This window comes from Triticum dicoccoides, chromosome 1B (genome assembly GCF_002162155.2).
Source record: "Triticum dicoccoides isolate Atlit2015 ecotype Zavitan chromosome 1B, WEW_v2.0, whole genome shotgun sequence".
Lineage (NCBI taxonomy): Eukaryota > Viridiplantae > Streptophyta > Magnoliopsida > Poales > Poaceae > Triticum > Triticum dicoccoides.
Genome location: NC_041381.1, coordinates 306,041,976 through 306,061,279, shown reverse-complemented (window position 1 = coordinate 306,061,279; position 19,304 = coordinate 306,041,976). Strand labels below are relative to the sequence as shown.

The 19,304-nt window shown below is 46.2% G+C and overlaps 1 protein-coding gene across 1 annotated transcript in view; it reads left to right on the top strand.

The window, feature by feature from the left end:
* Nucleotides 1-19,000: 19,000 nt before the first annotated feature.
* LOC119332187 (ubiquitin-conjugating enzyme E2 4-like) overlaps nt 19,001-19,304 on the top strand; it is a 3,613-nt gene continuing 3,309 nt past the window's right edge. The window contains exon 1 of the mRNA XM_037605362.1: nt 19,001-19,256. Coding sequence (XP_037461259.1) covers nt 19,213-19,256 — 44 coding nt within the window. The 5' untranslated portion in view covers nt 19,001-19,212. The remainder of the gene's footprint in view (nt 19,257-19,304) is intronic.

Sequence of the window (19,304 nt, the reverse complement as noted above, 5' to 3'; positions counted from 1 at the left end):
CTTAGAATGATGATTCAATAACCAACACACTAAGAATGAAATTATTGTCCTTTAACTACCCAGCAATGGGGTTGCTAGGAGTATTGAGTTCACACATCATGATTCACTGGTCGGCACTCCGGCTGCAACAACACGGAACCGAGGAATGAACAATGATGGCAAGAAGTATCACTGTACCAAGAGTTCATAGGATGGTGTGAAATTCCTATAACAATCTCGATATAAAATATGTAATACTCCAAGGTAGAGCAGAACAAAAGCTGGAGTAGCAATTTGATCTGCGGAATACAACTACTTTGACCCAATCCTAGATATGGATGAGATTCTGGAGTTTGTTTCTCCTATTCATTCTGGACAGAATGGCTTGACGGACCACAAGGGTAATAGGCATCGATGAACGAATGCACACATAATCTTGACTATCAATTGATAGACGAGGGTCAGAAGACAACTAAAGAGGGACAACTCAAGGAACACACGATTTTCTGAGTTGTGGTTACATGGGTTGGTATGCCGAACAAAGTTCAACATAATTCTTCCGGATAACCCATGCAGAAAGGTTGAGCTGGCAGAGTCACAATATAGCATGGAGAACTCATAGAGGGCCTGTTGTGATCTTTTGATCCAACAAACTTCTGCCATAATGGTTCATGGTATTTGGAAGAACGATATACCACGGACCTCGAGGACTATCGCAAAGGTTACTAATATACTAAAGGCACTAGCAATTACTATCAACATGAAGTAGGTAGAGTGAATCTCGGGTTCAAAACCCAGAAATAGAATACCTACTACTAAGTAGCATCACGGGATGCTTTCGAGAATAAAGGCCAGAATCATCACACTGGGGCGCAAATCATGGCTAAATTACTAGATGATCCCCTAAGACACTTAGGGTCATAATAGTAACTCCAACATAATGTCAAGGCAATAGAATACCTCAACTCAACAATTAGTGTGATTGAGCTGGCATAAAGGAACATCGAAACCAGAGGGAAAGGATTTTGCAAATGCATCAGACTATTTAGAAACCTGGAATGACTCGGACAGCATAACGGCTGTAAATGCTCAGAAAAGACTTGAGACATTCACAAAAATGGTGGCATAACCACTCAGAAGCACAATATCAAGATTTCGAGATCAACAATTAACATACAGAAGTAGTAGAAACTGAAACGAGGCTTAAGTCCAACAATCTATAAGTCTATGGATTAGTAACACGTGATCCTGATAGAAAGAAGAGATAGCCTAGTTCTTAATCCCCGTAGAAGAGATGATGATGACTCAGATCAGAAGGCCATGAGGTATAAGGAGTAAAAAGAGCCTTACGTTCCATCCCACAATCAATTCCCTTACATAACTAAAGAATTTCTAGACTCAACTTCGACCAGTTTGGCTTGGTAATCCTACAGGCAGTCAAGCTCTGATACCAACGCTGTCAGGACCCCGACTCAATGCCACATCGATCTAGCATGTAACACCTCATATCACTTTGCGGCCTCACGCACGGTATTCCCACGGGTGTCGCCTTACCTTTGCCCGGAACCGTTTGCGCCTTTTGGCTCACGTATATGATGATGTCGCTAGCATCCATATGATAAAGAGTCCGGGCTGACATGACTAGTCGTAAACCCAAAGTGGCACAGACTTACAGGGACAGGCATCCATGACCCAGCATCGAACGTGTCGGTCATCAGCGAGTGAATCCAGGCTGTTGCACTGGGCTAGCAGGACTCCGGTGAACCGGGCTGTAGCGGGCTAACAGGACTCCGGTATTCGTCGCGTGACATTTCCCCATAGGGACAGACACAGGAACGAAGAAGGACACATGCCGGCCAGCCTAAGTGTTCCGGAGCAGTAGCAAGCTACCATGGCTCGGTGGAAACACTAGGAGACATTTCCCGGTAAGAGAGGCTACTAAAGATAAACAACTAGATGGTCAGATCCCACACATACCAAGCATTTCAATAGCATACACACAATATGCTCGATATGTGCAAATACAACATGGCATCACAACATGACTCTACGACTCAAATAATTTATTCAATAGGCTCCGAGGAGCGAGATATTACAAACATGGGTCTCATGACCCAACAATCAGAGCATACAAGTCAAAGCACAAGCGGAAGCTATCATGTCTGGGTACAGACATCTATAACTGAAAAAGGCTGAGAAGCCTGACTATCTACCAGATCCTGCCGGGGCACAAGATCGTAGCTGAGGTAACAAGCTAAACGTCGAAGTCCACGTGGAACTACTAGTGAGACTGAAGTCTCTCTGCAAAAACATAAAATAGGCAAACGTGAGTACAAATGTACCCAGCAAGACTTACATCAGATCTATCTACACATGCATCATTATCAACAAAGGGGATGGTGGAGTTTGACTGCAGCAAGCCAGCTTTGACTCGGTGGCTATCCTGAACTACGACTGCAAGTAACTCTTTTGAGGTGGCGCACACGAGTCCACATATTCACCATATCAATACACCACTATGGATCCGCTCCCGTCTCCCTAAGAGAACGCCATCCATAGCACTCAAGCTTATCTTGCGTATTTTAGAGTATCCACTTTCACTTGTCTATGAACTGATATAAGCAACCCAGAAGTCCTTTTCCGCGGACACGGCTATTCGAATAGATGATGTTAACCCTGCAGGGGTGTACTTCTTCATACATGTTTCCACCACTTAGCGTCTGCACACGACATGTGCTCGGCAGACTTCAAGCGAAAGCCGACGTGGGTGTAGACCACGACCTACCTAAACACTCAAGTCTCTAGTCCAGGTTTATTGCCTATTCGGGTTCCATCCATGAGGAGATCCGGCCGGAGTTTCGCTCACAGCCCCAAACGATGTGAACAGGGTTCCGTGACACCAAACGGGTGCCCGGTTTACCCGGCCACGTGCCTACCGCATCACAGCCCACCCCTACGGTCAGCGCTGTCCACGGCCTCCAGCATACTACAAACACCAGAAACTACTTGCAACTCCTGGACAGAGGACAAGGGTGAATAAGAAGTCGAGCGGGGTCATATTTCAGGGCCCAATGTATGGTAGTAGCTGAATCATGGATCACAAGCACAGAACTCAGTTCCTAAGGACGGCTGCAATGAGACAACCCACCATGTACTCCTACATGGCCTCTCACCGCTACCTTTACCAAATCGTGTTCACACACTTAGCTCACACACAGTAGGACATGTTCACACACCTCTGATTCATCCCCGATGAATCAGACCTGACTCAACTCTAAGCAGTAGCAGGCATGACAAACAAGCATGAATGAGTAGGCACATCAGGGCTCAAACAACTCCTACTCATGCTAGTGGGTTTCATCTATTTACTGTGGCAATGACAGGTCATGCAGAGGATAAAGGGGTTCAGCTACCGCAGCAAGTAACAGATGAATCGGTGTTGTCCTAATGCAGTAAAAGAGAGCAGGAGCGAGAGAGTAGGATTGTATCGGAATGAACAAGGGGGTTTTGCTTGCCTGGCACTTCTGAAGATAACATTGAGTCTTCATCAGTGTCAACGATCACATCATCGGTACACGTCTATCGAGAGGGGACAAATACCGGCAATACAGAAAAAAGCACGATCAATGCAATGCACAATATGATGCATGCTATGACATGGCAAAATGAATGTGTTTTGGGCTAATGCATCTAAAACCAGATTAAATGAAGTTGGTTTGAATACAAGATTCAAATTCAAACTCCATATGTGATTATTCAAATGCCATTTAATTCATTTGTCCTAAACAGTAGTGATAAGTTGTTCTAACATGCATGAAAATGGTACAGATGGATTCCTTGAATGTTTCTGATAATTTTTCATATATAAATTATTTAATTTGGAGTTACGGTTAATTTTCTATGATTTATTGAAGTTTTAGGCATTTTCTGGAATTAATAAATCATTTAAGAATTATCTAAATTCCAGAAACATTTACTGCGTCAGCAGTGCGTCACCGTGACGTCAGCAAGTCAACAGGGGTCGATCAGGGTCAAACCTGACGTGTGGGGTCCACACGTCAGTGACACAGGGGCTAATCCCGCGTTGACCCGGGCTTTGACCCGCTACGGGGCCCACTGTCAGTGTCACAGGGTTAGTTAACAGGGTCATTAGCCCCTAAGTAAGTGCGCCACGTCGGCGTCACCGGAGACCAGCCGGCGGCGACCAAACCCGGGGTGGCAACACGCCAGAGTTGCTCGGGTTTCGCGTACAGACGGTGGTTTGAGCCGCGGTTGATCTCTACGGACGCGTCGCGGTGAGGCGCGTCGTTTGGTAGCAGCGGGAGGTGCTGAGGTGGTCGGAATCAGCAACGGCGGCGAGCGAGGCGGCGGCCGGAGCTCGGGTGGGTGCGGGGTTAGCGCTGCGGCTTGCAAACGAGCTAGTTGCCACGCTAGCGTTACTCCACGGGTCGTTGCGAGTGCAACGGACGCACGCGCAGGGCCATTTGGTCACCGGGGCTTCGCCGGCGACGAGCCCGCGCGGCGACGGCTACGGTAAGCAAGGGGGCGGCGGCTACGGCAAACAAAGAAAGGCGGGATTAGGGGGAAGAGGACCGGGGGCTCACCACGGTCACGAAGAGATGCTCGGCGAGGTCGGGGACGGTCCGGAGCCGGCGAATTTGACGAAGATGGCCGGCGGGTCCGAGGTAGAAGACGACGGCGATGGCGGCGATGCAGGCTTCCGGAGGGCTGTGGATCGGTGGGGAGGAAGAGGGGGTCGAGGCGGAGCTCCCTGGGGCGTCGGTGAGGCGTGGGGAGCATGGTGGCTGCGGCAATCGGCGTCGGTGGCGGCGGCTCCGCTCGGGTCCGAGGTGCGGAGCGAGAGGGAGAGCAGGAGAAGGGGATGAGCACGGGAGGGAGTTGAGAGAGGCCTGAGGGGGTGCGTGGCATCCTTAGCCGATCCGGGGCGGGGCGGCAAGCAGGAGGTGGCTCGGGCGCGTGCGCGCGCGCTCCGGCCACGCGCCTCTGTCCTACTGTCCCGAGGAGGAAGACGACAGGGAGGGCGCTGGTGGGCTGGGCCGGCGAGGGGGGGGGGAGCTGGGCCGGCTGGTGGGCTGCACGGGTGAGGCCAGGTAAGTTTCTGTTCTGTCTTTTATTTTTTTTCTTCTGTTTTGTTTTAACTCTGTTTTCTATTTTGCAGGTTTGTTTTGAATTTGGTTTTGAAACCAATTCAATTTATTTTTCTTCTGACAATATTTTTAGGAGCTAAAAGAATTAAAACAATGCTCCACAAAATATTTCAGAATTATTGGACCTATATTTATTTAACAGTAGATATAAGTCCAATTCAAATAGCTATGATTTAAATTCAAAGTCCCAAAAATAAATCCTTAAAAATGTTCAATATTTTGGTTGGGACCAGAACCCTTACCAAAAATTATCAAACATTTAAGAAGAGCCTTTTGGAGCAATGAATAAGATTTCTAGGGTTTTTGCCCCTCTTTTATTTAGGGTTTTGAGGCTTCCAATATTCCTCAATTCAAGTTTCAAAAATATAGACATGATGCACACATGAAGCTAACCTAGAGCAATGCCTGAAGCTAGGGATGTGACAACTCACCCCCACTAATCAAGAATCTCGTCTCGAGATTCAAGCGTAGGGTAGGATGAAGGGGAAACGCAAACTAGCACAATCTTCACGATCCAGGTTGCACTTCAATTGAATGTTGATTCATTCCACCATCGTTGTCTTGATGTCTTGCTCTGAGAACTCTAGCTAATCATGACAAGAAGAGGAAAGGAAAACTCCAGAAGGATCGATCTCCTCGAAGACCGAACAACTCAGGATTAACTCACGGAATGAGGCATAGGACCATCTCTCGGGTTGAGACACGAGATACACATCAAGAGGGGTGGAAAGAAACGGATGACGAAGGTTCACTAGGTGGAAAACAATTCCACACTTAAGAAGGTGATGATCGGTTGTCAACATAGCGAGGAGTTGAATTGCCATGATACCACGACGAAACATCCTGGAGGAGGGTGATTCGTAGATTATTATCTTAAGTGGCAAAAAGAATTACTTTTGATTCAAAGATCATTGAAACTCTTTATACCAGCCTAAGGCAATCACAAGTGATCATTTGGAGGGGGTCGGTAGAATGGCATACTCGGACTTGGATGATGTGGATTACCTTGTTGAAGACAACGCAATGGATGAATTTGCTTATCACCGGAAATGGAAGAGATCCATGGTAGAATGGCACATTGGCGGTGCAAGCTGGGAACAAAATGCAAATGCTGGGAATGATTCTGGTAACTGGGGGAAGAACCCAACGATAAAGAGTGAATTCACTGTTGGAGTGGTTATAACATAACCGAGGAAATCTGGGGCAATCCCAGTTAGTGCCGATGATAACACGTAGCGCTTGTGCGTGCTCTCAAGAACTTGAGCATTTTCATAATCATCAAGGTTTTAGCAACATCCGTGTCAAGGATGCTGACAACACAACATACTACCATGATGGATAATGATGGATGATGCAGATGCAAAGGAAGATAACACTTTCTCAGATTTCACCTTAGCGAGGCCAAGGGGACGAAATCTGGATGATCGACCGAAAGACATTTAGCACTCCGCTTCTAATGTTCTCCTTGACGTGCTAGTGTATCCCATTCATAGATATGGTTTGATAACTAGAACATCAAGTAAAGGTCGGACTTCGGGATCTCAAAATCCATAGGGGCAACTAGGGAGTAAATCTTACGAAATCCCTATGGGGAGGTGGCCAACTTCCTCAATCAAGATATTATAATAATAGGTCTTCCGGTTGGGTGTGTTGGCCACGACATCCACTTTACCGGTTATCGCGCGACCAATATTATAATTCTTGGGAAATATTCCAACCATCATATCTGCCTGAGATTCAGATCTGGTTGGTGTCAGGATATTCTAGACTCATCGAGTCTAGGAAGGAAAACGAAAGTTTGCAACACAAATCGACGAGATGACGTTGCGAGATTCTCGGGAAATGAACTACGATAGTAAGCTCCAAAACATGAGCTGGTTCTGCTACAAACATGTGAACACGTTGTCCCAGACAAGCATGACCACGTGGTAGTCTTATAATAAAACACTACCGAGTTCAGGTGGGGAACCATCAACGAGGATATCAAAGTTCTTGATTAAGCCCGGGTTAGCTCTTATGAAGGAACTCCTTCTCCTTGAACAAATCAACCAGTGGCTTGGTGTGCTAGGGATACATATAGATTGAAGGTTGCAAGTCTTCAAACCACAACATTCTTCGCACGTGTGCATGACTGATTTGGAATGATTCCAAAGAAAGCAACATTGACTTTCTCGAATCCACGGCGGCAACTTGCATTAGATGCACATGAATTAAAGGAAGTCACTACCTTCATCCAAACATATGCTTCATGAGCTAGCATGAACAAATGCTTTCAAAAATTTCCAACACTAGCTTAATGCTCAACAAAATCATGGAGGAGATAAGGATGTTGTCAATGGGCTCAACAACAATTCATCCGGGTTTCCTTTTAAAAGGAATTCCATAGTTAAGTGAACAAGTGATAGCATTGGTCAGACCCAAAAGATATAATGGTGTATGCTCGAGGGATCAACCACGAGTAAGACAACATTACGAATATCGTTGGTTCTGGTCTGATTGGATGATAGCCCATACTCCATCAAAGGTTTGGGTAAGATAATAGATCTAACAATTGTTCACAAGGACCAATTGATGAAGATATCATCTTTCTTCAACACACACACACACAAAAAGATATCCCTTAACATGAACTAAGTCGGACAAGCTTTTATCTTCCAACTCTCCAAGTTGTTGTCTAGCTTATCCAACTAGCTCAGGGTATCTAACGCCGATTCTTGGAAAGAAGGTGGTTCATAAGAAACCAACTTGATCACGGGCTCAACATATCGGTCAGGTGACGACCTAGTGATACTTCCGAGAAGACATCCAGAAAATCACGAACCACCAGTATGTTACTAAGCTCGAGAACAATCTCGCTTTTGAGGGCAAGACGATATAATCCAATGAGTGAGGACTTGACAAGATCCTAACTCATCAATCGAAGGGTGCACCGGAAATAAGGACTAGATAGCACGATCAGTCTTAGAATGATGATTCAATAACCAACACACTAAGAATGAAATTATTGTCCTTTAACTACCCAGCAATGGGGTTGCTAGGAGTATTGAGTTCACACATCATGATTCACTGGTCGGCACTCCGGCTGCAACAACACGGAACCAAGGAATGAACAATGATGGCAAGAAGTATCACTGTACCAAGAGTTCATAGGATGGTGTGCAATTCCTATAACAATCTCGATATAAAATATGTAATACTCCAAGGTAGAGCAGAACAAAAGCTGGAGTAGCAATTTGATCTGCGGAATACAACTACTTTGACCCAATCCTAGATATGGATGAGATTCTGGAGTTTGTTTCTCCTATTCATTATGGACAGAATGGCTTGACGGACCACAAGGGTAATAGGCATCGATGAACGAATGCACACATAATCTTGACTATCAATTGATAGACGAGGGTCAGAAGACAACTAAAGAGGGACAACTCAAGGAACACACGATTTTCTGAGTTGTGGTTACATGGGTTGGTATGCCGAACAAAGTTCAACATAATTCTTCCGGATAACCCATGCAGAAAGGTTGAGCTGGCAGAGTCACAATATAGCATGGAGAACTCATAGAGGGCCTGTTGTGATCTTTTGATCCAACAAACTTCTGCCATAATGGTTCATGGTATTTGGAAGAACGATATACCACGGACCTCGAGGACTATCGCAAAGGTTACTAATATACTAAAGGCACTAGCAATTACTATCAACATGAAGTAGGTAGAGTGAATCTCGGGTTCAAAACCCAGAAATAGAATACCTACTACTAAGTAGCATCACGGGATGCTTTCGAGAATAAAGGCCAGAATCATCACACTGGGGCGCAAATCATGGCTAAATTACTAGATGATCCCCTAAGACACCTAGGGTCATAATAGTAACTCCAACATAATGTCAAGGCAATAGAATACCTCAACTCAACAATTAGTGTGATTGAGCTGGCATAAAGGAACATCGAAACCAGAGGGAAAGGATTTTGCAAATGCATCAGACTATTTAGAAACCTGGAATGACTCGGACAGCATAACGGCTGTAAATGCTCAGAAAAGACTTGAGACATTCACAAAAATGGTGGCATAACCACTCAGAAGCACAATATCAAGATTTCGAGATCAACAATTAACATACAGAAGTAGTAGAAACTGAAACGAGGCTTAAGTCCAACAATCTATAAGTCTACGGATTAGTAACACGTGATCCTGATAGAAAGAAGAGATAGCCTAGTTCTTAATCCCCGTAGAAGAGATGATGATGACTCAGATCAGAAGGCCATGAGGTATAAGGAGTAAAAAGAGCCTTACGTTCCATCCCACAATCAATTCCCTTACATAACTAAAGAATTTCTAGACTCAACTTCGACCAGTTTGGCTTGGTAATCCTACAGGCAGTCAAGCTCTGATACCAACGCTGTCAGGACCCCGACTCAATGCCACATCGATCTAGCATGTAACACCTCATATCACTTTGCGGCCTCACGCACGGTATTCCCACGGGTGTCGCCTTACCTTTGCCCGGAACCGTTTGCGCCTTTTGGCTCACGTATATGATGATGTCGCTAGCATCCATATGATAAAGAGTCCGGGCTGACATGACTAGTCGTAAACCCAAAGTGGCACAGACTTACAGGGACAGGCATCCATGACCCATCATCGAACGTGTCGGTCATTAGCGAGTGAATCCAGGCTGTAGCACTGGGCTAGCAGGACTCCAGTGAACCGGGCTGTAGCGGGCTAACAAGACTCCGGTATTCGTCGCGTGACATTTCCCCGTAGGGACAGACACAGGAACGAAGAAGGACACATGCCGGCCAGCCTAAGTGTTCCGGAGCAGTAGCAAGCTACCATGGCTCGGTGGAAACACTAGGAGACATTTCCCGGTAAGAGAGGCTACTAAAGATAAACAACTAGATGGTCAGATCCCACACATACCAAGCATTTCAATAGCATACACACAATATGCTCGATATGTGCAAATACAACATGGCATCACAACATGACTCTACGACTCAAATAATTTATTCAATAGGCTCCGAGGAGCGAGATATTACAAACATGGGTCTCATGACCCAACAATCAGAGCATACAAGTCAAAGCACAAGCGGAAGCTATCATGTCTGGGTACAGACATCTATAACTGAAAAAGGCTGAGAAGCCTGACTATCTACCAGATCCTGCCGGGGCACAAGATCGTAGCTGAGGTAACAAGCTAAACGTCGAAGTCCACGTGGAACTACTAGTGAGACTGAAGTCTCTCTGCAAAAACATAAAATAGGCAAACGTGAGTACAAATGTACCCAGCAAGACTTACATCAGATCTATCTACACATGCATCATTATCAACAAAGGGGATGGTGGAGTTTGACTGCAGCAAGCCAACTTTGACTCGGTGGCTATCCTGAACTACGACTGCAAGTAACTCTTTTGAGGTGGCGCACACGAGTCCACATATTCACCATATCAATACACCACTATGGATCCGCTCCCGTCTCCCTACGAGGACGCCATCCATAGCACTCACGCTTATCTTGCGTATTTTAGAGTATCCACTTTCACTTGTCTATGAACTGATATAAGCAACCCAGAAGTCCTTTTCCGCGGACACGGCTATTCGAATAGATGATGTTAACCCTGCAGGGGTGTACTTCTTCATACATGTTTCCACCACTTAGCGTCTGCACACGACATGTGCTCGGCAGACTTCAAGCGAAAGCCGACGTGGGTGTAGACCACGACCTACCTAAACACTCAAGTCTCTAGTCCAGGTTTATCGCCTATTCGGGTTCCATCCATGAGGAGATCCGGCCGGAGTTTCGCTCACAGCCCCAAACGATGTGAACAGGGTTCCGTGACACCAAACGGGCGCCCGGTGTACCCGGCCACGTGCCTACCGCATCACAGCCCACCCCTACGGTCAGCGCTGTCCACGGCCTCCAGTAAGCTACAAACACCAGAAACTACTTGCAACTCCTGGACAGAGGACTAGGGTGAATAAGAAGTCGAGCGGGGTCATATTTCAGGGCCCAATGTATGGTAGTAGCTGAATCATGGATCACAAACACAGAACTCAGTTCCTGAGGACGGCTGCAATGAGACAACCCACCATGTACTCCTACATGGCCTCTCACTGCTACCTTTACCAAATCGTGTTCACACACTTAGCTCACACACAGTAGGACATGTTCACACGCCTCTGATTCATCCCCGATGAATCAGACCTGACTCAACTCTAAGCAGTAGCAGGCATGACAAACAAGCATGAATGAGTAGGCACATCAGGGCTCAAACAACTCCTACTCATGCTAGTGGGTTTCATCTATTTACTGTGGCAATGACAGGTCATGCAAAGGATAAAGGGGTTCAGCTACCGCAGCAAGTAACAGATGAATCGGTGTTGTCCTAATGCAGTAAAAGAGAGCAGGAGCGAGAGAGTAGGATTGTATCGGAATGAACAAGGGGGTTTTGCTTGCCTGGCACTTCTGAAGATAACATTGAGTCTTCATCAGTGTCAACGATCACATCATCGGTACACGTCTATCGAGAGGGGACAAATACCGGCAATACAGAAAAAAGCACGATCAATGCAATGCACAATATGATGCATTCTATGACATGGCAAAATGAATGTGTTTTGTGCTAATGCATCTAAAACCAGATTAAATGAAGTTGGTTTGAATACAAGATTCAAATTCAAACTCCATATGTGATTATTCAAATGCCATTTAATTCATTTGTCCTAAACAGTAGTGATAAGTTGTTCTAACATGCATGAAAATGGTACAGATGGATTCCTTGAATTTTTCTGATAATTTTTCATATATAAATTATTTAATTTGGAGTTACGGTTAATTTTCTATGATTTATTGAAGTTTTAGGCATTTTCTGGAATTAATAAATCATTTAAGAATTATCTAAATTCCAGAAACATTTACTGCGTCAGGAGTGCGTCACCGTGACGTCAGCAAGTCAACAGGGGTCGGTCAGGGTCAAACCTGACGTGTGGGGTCCACACGTCAGTGACACAGGGGCTAATCCCGCGTTGACCCGGGCTTTGACCCGCTACGGGGCCCACTGTCAGTGTCACAGGGTTAGTTAATAGGGTCATTAGCCCCTAAGTAAGTGTGCCACGTCGGCGTCACTGGAGACGAGCCGGCGGTGACCAAACCCGGGGCGGCAACACGCCGGAGTTGCTCGGGTTTCGCGTACAGACGGTGGTTTGAGCCGCGGTTGATCTCTACGGACGCGTCGCGGTGAGGCGCGTCGTTTGGTAGCAGCGGGAGGTGCTGAGGTGGTCGGAATCAGCAACGGCGGCGAGCGAGGCGGCGGCCGGAGCTCGGGTGGGTGCGGGGTTAGCGCTGCGGCTTGCAAACGAGCTAGTTGCCACGCTAGCGTTACTCCACGGGTCGTTGCGAGTGCAACGGACGCACGCGCGGGGACATTTGGTCACCGGGGCTTCGCCGGTGACGAGCCCGCGCGGCGACGGCTACGGTAAGCAAGGGGGCGGCGGCTACGGCAAACAAACGAAGGCGGGATTAGGGGGAAGAGGACCGGGGGCTCACCACGGTCACGAAGAGATGCTCGGCGAGGTCGGGGACGGTCCAGAGCCGGCGAATTTGACGAAGATGGCCGGCGGGTCCGAGGTAGAAGACGACGGTGATGGCGGTGATGCAGGCTTCCAGAGGGCTGTGGATCGGTGGGGAGGAAGAGGGGGTCGAGGCGGAGCTCCCTGGGGCGTCGGTGAGGCGTGGGGAGCACGGTGGCTGCGGCAATCGGCGTCGGTGGCGGTGGCTCCGCTCGGGTCCAAGGTGCGGAGCGAGAGGGAGAGCAGGAGAAGGGGATGAGCACGGGAGGGAGTTGAGAGAGGCCTGAGGGGGTGCGTGGCATCCTTAGCCGATCCGGGGCGGGGCGGCAAGCAGGAGGTGGCTCGGGCGCGCGCGCGCGCGCTCCGGCCACGCGCCTCTGTCCTACTGTCCCGAGGAGGAAGACGACAGGGAGGGCGCTGGTGGGCTGGGCCGGCCAGGGGGGGGGGGAGCTGGGCCGGCTGGTGGGCTGCACGGGTGAGGCCAGGTAAGTTTCTGTTCTGTCTTTTATTTTTTTCTTCTGTTTTGTTTTAACTCTGTTTTCTATTTTGCAGGTTTGTTTTGAATTTGGTTTTGAAACCAATTCAATTTATTTTGCTTCTGACAATATTTTTAGGAGCTAAAAGAATTAAAACAATGCTCCACAAAATATTTCAGAATTATTGGACCTATATTTATTTAACAGTAGATATAAGTCCAATTCAAATAGCTATGATTTAAATTCAAAGTCCCAAAAATAAATCCTTAAAAATGTTCAATATTTTGGTTGGGACCAGAACCCTTATCAAAAATTATCAAACATTTAAGAAGAGCCTTTTGGAGCAATGAATAAGATTTCTAGGGTTTTTGCCCCTCTTTTATTTAGGGTTTTGAGGCTTCCAATATTCCTCAATTCAAGTTTCAAAAATATAGACATGATGCACACATGAAGCTAACCTAGAGCAATGCCTGAAGCTAGGGATGTGACATATGCTCCACATATTCAGGTGCTCATCAACTCCAAGATGGGCACATGCACTTACTTCTTGAACAAGGAGCATTTACCTCTATATCCTGAATTTGAAGATAATGAAGTTATCATGAATGAAAATGAAACATCATCAGCTCAAGTGCAAGAGAAGAGAGCTAAAGCTAAGGAAGAGAAAGCCGCCAAGATGCCAAGTGTTGAGGAAGCATCTCAAGTTTTCCTGAATAGCAAGCAAGATCAACTTTCATATCTGATCCAATCTACTTTGAGGATTGAGAAGGGCTTGGCCACCCTGACTCAGAATCAGGAAAGCTTGGAGAGGATCATAGAAACAAAATTTTATGATCTTGATCTGAAGGTTATTGAGATACAAACAACAGTTGAGCAGCTCCAGGAGGAAGCAGAAGAGAGGAAAGGGAAGGCAACTACTGATGCTTTTCAGCGAGTGCCTAGAGGTCAGCGGTCTGCTGCAGTACCCATGGCTGACACTAGAGCCACCACATCAGCACCAGCAGCCACAGCTTCAGTGCCACCTCCAGCAGCCACTCCACCAGCTCCGACTACATCAACAGATGCCTTCATCCTTGAAGTTCTCTCTACACCACCTCCCGAAGACCAAGCCTGAGAGACGCATAGCACTATGCATATTTGAACTTTTTGGTAACTTGTTGCCAAAGGGGGAGAAATATGTATAGATCATAGGCTTCGAGAGAGAGTGTTTTGCTGCTTTGTTTCTCTTGCTATTTGTTTGGTTGAACCTTATTGTGTGCTTGCTTGATACTTTATGTCTGTGTGTGAGATATTTGTATGATCATGTGTTTGATCATATGCTACTTTAATGTTTGCCTGGATGATATTATCTTTTATCCATATATGATCATTCACTTTGCTTGGTGATGAGTGCATGCTTTTAAGTTATATCATTTTGAGCACTCCACCAAGATGTATGTGACATGGAAGAGTAACCCATGATCCTAATCGATTGTGCATTTGCATTCAAAAGCAAATTTTAAATAATGCACAAATTTAGGGGGAGCTCTTGCTTATCACATACTTCTCAAAGTGACGATGTATTTCAATCTTATTATCATTTGTCGAAGCTTTGATCTATATGTTGTCATCAATTACCAAAAAGGGGGAGATTGAAAGTGCAACTATCCCTGGGTGGTTTTGGTAATTATTAACAATATATAGCTCATTGAACTAATGCTATTTCAAGATGAATATTTCAGGAAAGTTCAATGATTGGCATGGCATAGATTAGAGATGTGGATCCCTCAAAATGCTAAGGACAGAAGATTGGCTCAAGCTCTAAAGCTCAAGACTCTACATTTTATTTTTAGTGATCCAAGATCACATTGAGTCCATAGGAAAGCCAATACTATTAAAAGGGGATGAGGTGTTGCTTAAGGGCTTACTTGCTCAAAGTGCTTAGTGATATGCTCCAAAACCCTCAACCACTTTCTCATATCCACATATGTCCCAAACCAAAAGTCAAACTCGGCCCCACCGAAACATTCTATCCGGCGCCACCGAGTTCATTTGACATAGCCACTGCCACAAAACCCTAGTCACTTTGGTCTCACCGATAGGGATCTCGGTTTCACCGAGATGGGATTGCAAACTCTCTGTTTTCCTTCGTAACGTTTTGGTCTAACCGAGATGAGCGATCGGTCCCATCGAGTTCGCAATGCAAACTCTCTGTTTCCCTTTCGTAACATTTCGGTCTCACCGGAGTGAGCGAATCGGTCCCACCGAGTTTGCCTGACCAACTCTCTGGTTAGCTTATTACCAAAATCGGTCCCACCGAGTTTGTGTAATAGGTCTCACCGAGATTACGTTATGCCCTAACCCTAATGAAATTGGTCCCACCGAGTTGACATGTCGGTCCCACCGAAAAGCCTAACATTCACATTTTGAACTAAATCGGTCTGACCGAGTTTGGTGATTTGTGTGTAACGGTTAGATTTTGTGTGGAGGCTATATATACCCCTCTACCCTCTCTTCATTCGTGGAGAAATCCATCAGAACATGCCTACACTTCCAGCATTCATTTTCTGAGAGAGAACCACCTACTCATGTGTTGAGGTCAAGATATTCCATTCCAACCATAAGAATCTTGATTTCTAGCCTTCTCCAAGTTGCTTTCCACTCAAATCATCTTTCCACCAAATCCAAATCTGTGAGAGAGTTGAGTGTTGGGGAGACTATCATTTGAAGCACAAGAGCAAGGATTTCATCATCAACACACCATCTATTACCTTTTGGAGAGTGGTGCCTCCTAGATTGGTTAGGTGTCACTTGGGAGCCTCCGTCAAGATTGTGGAGTTGAACCAAGGAGTTTGTACAGGCAAGGAGACCGCCTACTTCGTGAAGATCAACCCTAGTGAGGCAAGTCCTTCGTGGGCGATGGCCATGGTGGGATAGACAAGGTTGCTTCTTCATGGACCCTTCGTGGGTGGAGCCCTCTGTGGACTCGTGCAGCCGTTACCCTTCGTGGGTTGAAGTCTCCATCAACGTGGATGTATGATAGAACCACCTATCGTAACCACGGATAAAAAATCTATGTGTCTACATTGCGTTTGCTCCCTTAAACTCCTCCTTTTACCTTCATGTGCAATGTCTTTACATTCCGCTATACTCTTAGAATTGCATGTGTAGGTTGATTACTTGACTTGTGCAAAGTTGTTAAAATCTGCCAAGACTTAAAATTGGGAAAAGGCTAGATTTTTATTTGGTCAAGTAGTCTAATCACCCCCCTCTAGACATACTTTTGATCCTACAAAGACCCAACAATCTATAGTCGGCCAAGCCAAATGTGATAGGAAGCACAGAGGAACCAAAGAAAGCATACAACTCATTAGGCAATAGATTTGCATCTTATCGCCGTTCTTTTCGCCCCGATTCCTCCCCTGCAATCCGTGGCCATGGCACCATGCTCGAATCATAGGTCCTCAATGCAGTATCCAATATCAGCACGACAGTAAGGCAAAGGCATGACTTCCAAACCTAATCCCAACGCAGTAAAAAATAAAACGACAGTAAGGTGAAGACATGTAAAGATGCAAAGGTTACATGAACTGGACATGCTAAAATTAACCTGCTCATCTTCGAGTTCCTTCAGCAATGCTACTTCCCCTTTCGAGGAGCTCTCTATATCAGCCACCCGCCTTCTCATCTTCATAATGCTCACCTCAGCCTGCAAATCCATAAAATTTAATTTGAGCCAGATAAGCATTTTATCAGTAACTCTCGCTATCTGGGACAAATGTGGACCAACTAAACTGAATAGTCTACATCAGACCTGAATCTTAACAAATTAATAACTAACATCATCACTGGACCTGTGAACACTCGCTCTCTGGGACAAATAGAGACCAAAACTAAACAGAATATTCTACACCAGAATAGAATCCAGACTAGTTAATAACGACATAAGCACTAGACCTGTGAACACTCGCTTTCTGGGACAAATGCAGACCAAACTAAATAGAATATTCTACACCAGAACAGAATCCGGACTAATTAATAACGACATAAGCACTGGACCTGTGAACACTCGCTCTCTGCGACAAATACAGACCAAACTAAATAGAAGAAACATAGAACTTTCTTATCACCTTCGTAACACCAGAATCACAACCCATGAGAAGCCATAAACCTAGAAATTGCACCAGTTAGAAAGACTGCATAGACATGGCACATGTGCAAATATTTGTCCAATTACACAATAATAAAGGGATATTACTAGCACATGTTGGTTACACTGCTTGGTTATGTTCAAATGGTACACAAGATCGTATTGGTAGATGAAGAAACGCAATGCAAGATCTTTCAGTCCTCTCTTTCTCATCCCTCTCTCTGAATCAATGTCCCCTTTTTTCATCCCTCTCTCTGAATCCAGATCCAAGGCAATGATATTCCAGGTAGTGATCAAGCTTCCAGTCCCCTCCTTTTCATCTCTCTCTCTCAAACACACATGACACATTGCAGCAAACATAACACATCAACTATTTGTAATGGAAAGCTGAACCCGCGACTCTATGTTATCCAATTTCAGTAAACATAAACTCTGTACCTAGAGCAAGGATCTTATAAATGCACATACACATCATCACAAATTGTAGCATCTAAATGCAAGAACGAAGGTTCAAAATAGGGAGGAAAATCACCTTGATCTTCTTCACCCCTTCAGCTAAATTCTTCTTCTTCTCTTCATCCTCAGATCTGTACACTTCATGTTCATAAAACCCATATACCAGCAAGTTAAATGCGTGTGATGAAGAATGTAATAGGAAAGTAGAGAGGAGCACCTCAACAAGATTTTTGTGGCAAATTCTTCAATTTCTTTCTTCAGCAATATACACACCAAGAAATATGGGGGTTTGTACATGGTGACAGCCACTGGACAGGAGAGCATCGCAGAAACACCAGGCAGCGGCTCTGATGGACCATCGCCAAATCTTCCATTGTCTCACCACATCCTACGGTGCTGCCGATAGGGGGAGAAAAGAAGTCGATGGTAAACAACTAGTGCTCGAATTGTAACCTCAAAGGAAAAACGGGAGAGAGAGGGAGGGAGAGAGGGAGGGACGGAGGGAGAGATATCACCTGCGCACTTGGAGGCCATGAAGACGCTGACGCGCTGGGGTGCGAGCTCGTGCACCAACTGCAACCGCCACCGCCCACCCGCTGAGGCCGTCGTCCACTACACCACAGCATGAGCCGCCTATGGCGCTAGGGTTTGTCGCGGTCGGGTCGCGAAGGACAGTGTTGAGTGCAGCCGTCGGTGTGTCACCTCGGCATGCCGACAAGGCCGACATCGAGGGTCTGGTGAGACCGGAGGCGAGTGCGCAAGTCGCAGGGACATAGGAGGAGGAGAAAGGGAGTGCGACGACGGACGAGGGAGGGAGGAGGACGAGGAGGAAGGAGGGTGTGGCGGTTGTGGACTGGGGTAGGGTTCGTGCGGTTGTGCCCAATGGGCTCTCCGCGAGGAACAACCAATCGCCCCCATACCCAGCCAAGACACAGCGACCCCACCAATGAATTGGCCCACAGGTCATACATATGTTAAAAAACGAATAAGGTAAAACATATAGTGAAGATCTAACGGTTGAGGGAAGACAAGGTGGGAAATTTACTACCATCAAACGGCCAGGAATGGCCCGATCGGGGAGCACCATGGGAGCGGGTCGGCCAGCCTTTTTATTGGTTTAGATGAAGTGTAGCTATGATTACAAGTAAATAAAGAGGAGGGTTTGATTGTAAGAAAAAGAGAGAAGTATTTAGCTTTGTCCCTTTCCTTCCCCTCTGCTGTGCTTGTCTCGCCTCCCTGTTCCCCGCTTTCTCTCTCTGCGGCAGCAATAAAAATAAATAAATCTCGCGCAGGTGCTGGGAGGAGGACGACGCACGCACCGTCACAAGCAGCTCAATCTCTTTCTCCTTTTCTTTTCTCTGCCTCCTCCCTTATCCCCACGCCCAGGAAACGCGTCTCCGGAGGAGGAAGGGAAGATTTCATCTTTTTTGCCCCCAAGATGTCCTCCCCAAGCAAGCGTCGCGAGATGGACCTCATGAAGCTGTGAGGATCTTGGAAATTGTTTTTCTTTTGTGGGGACAAGCGATTGAT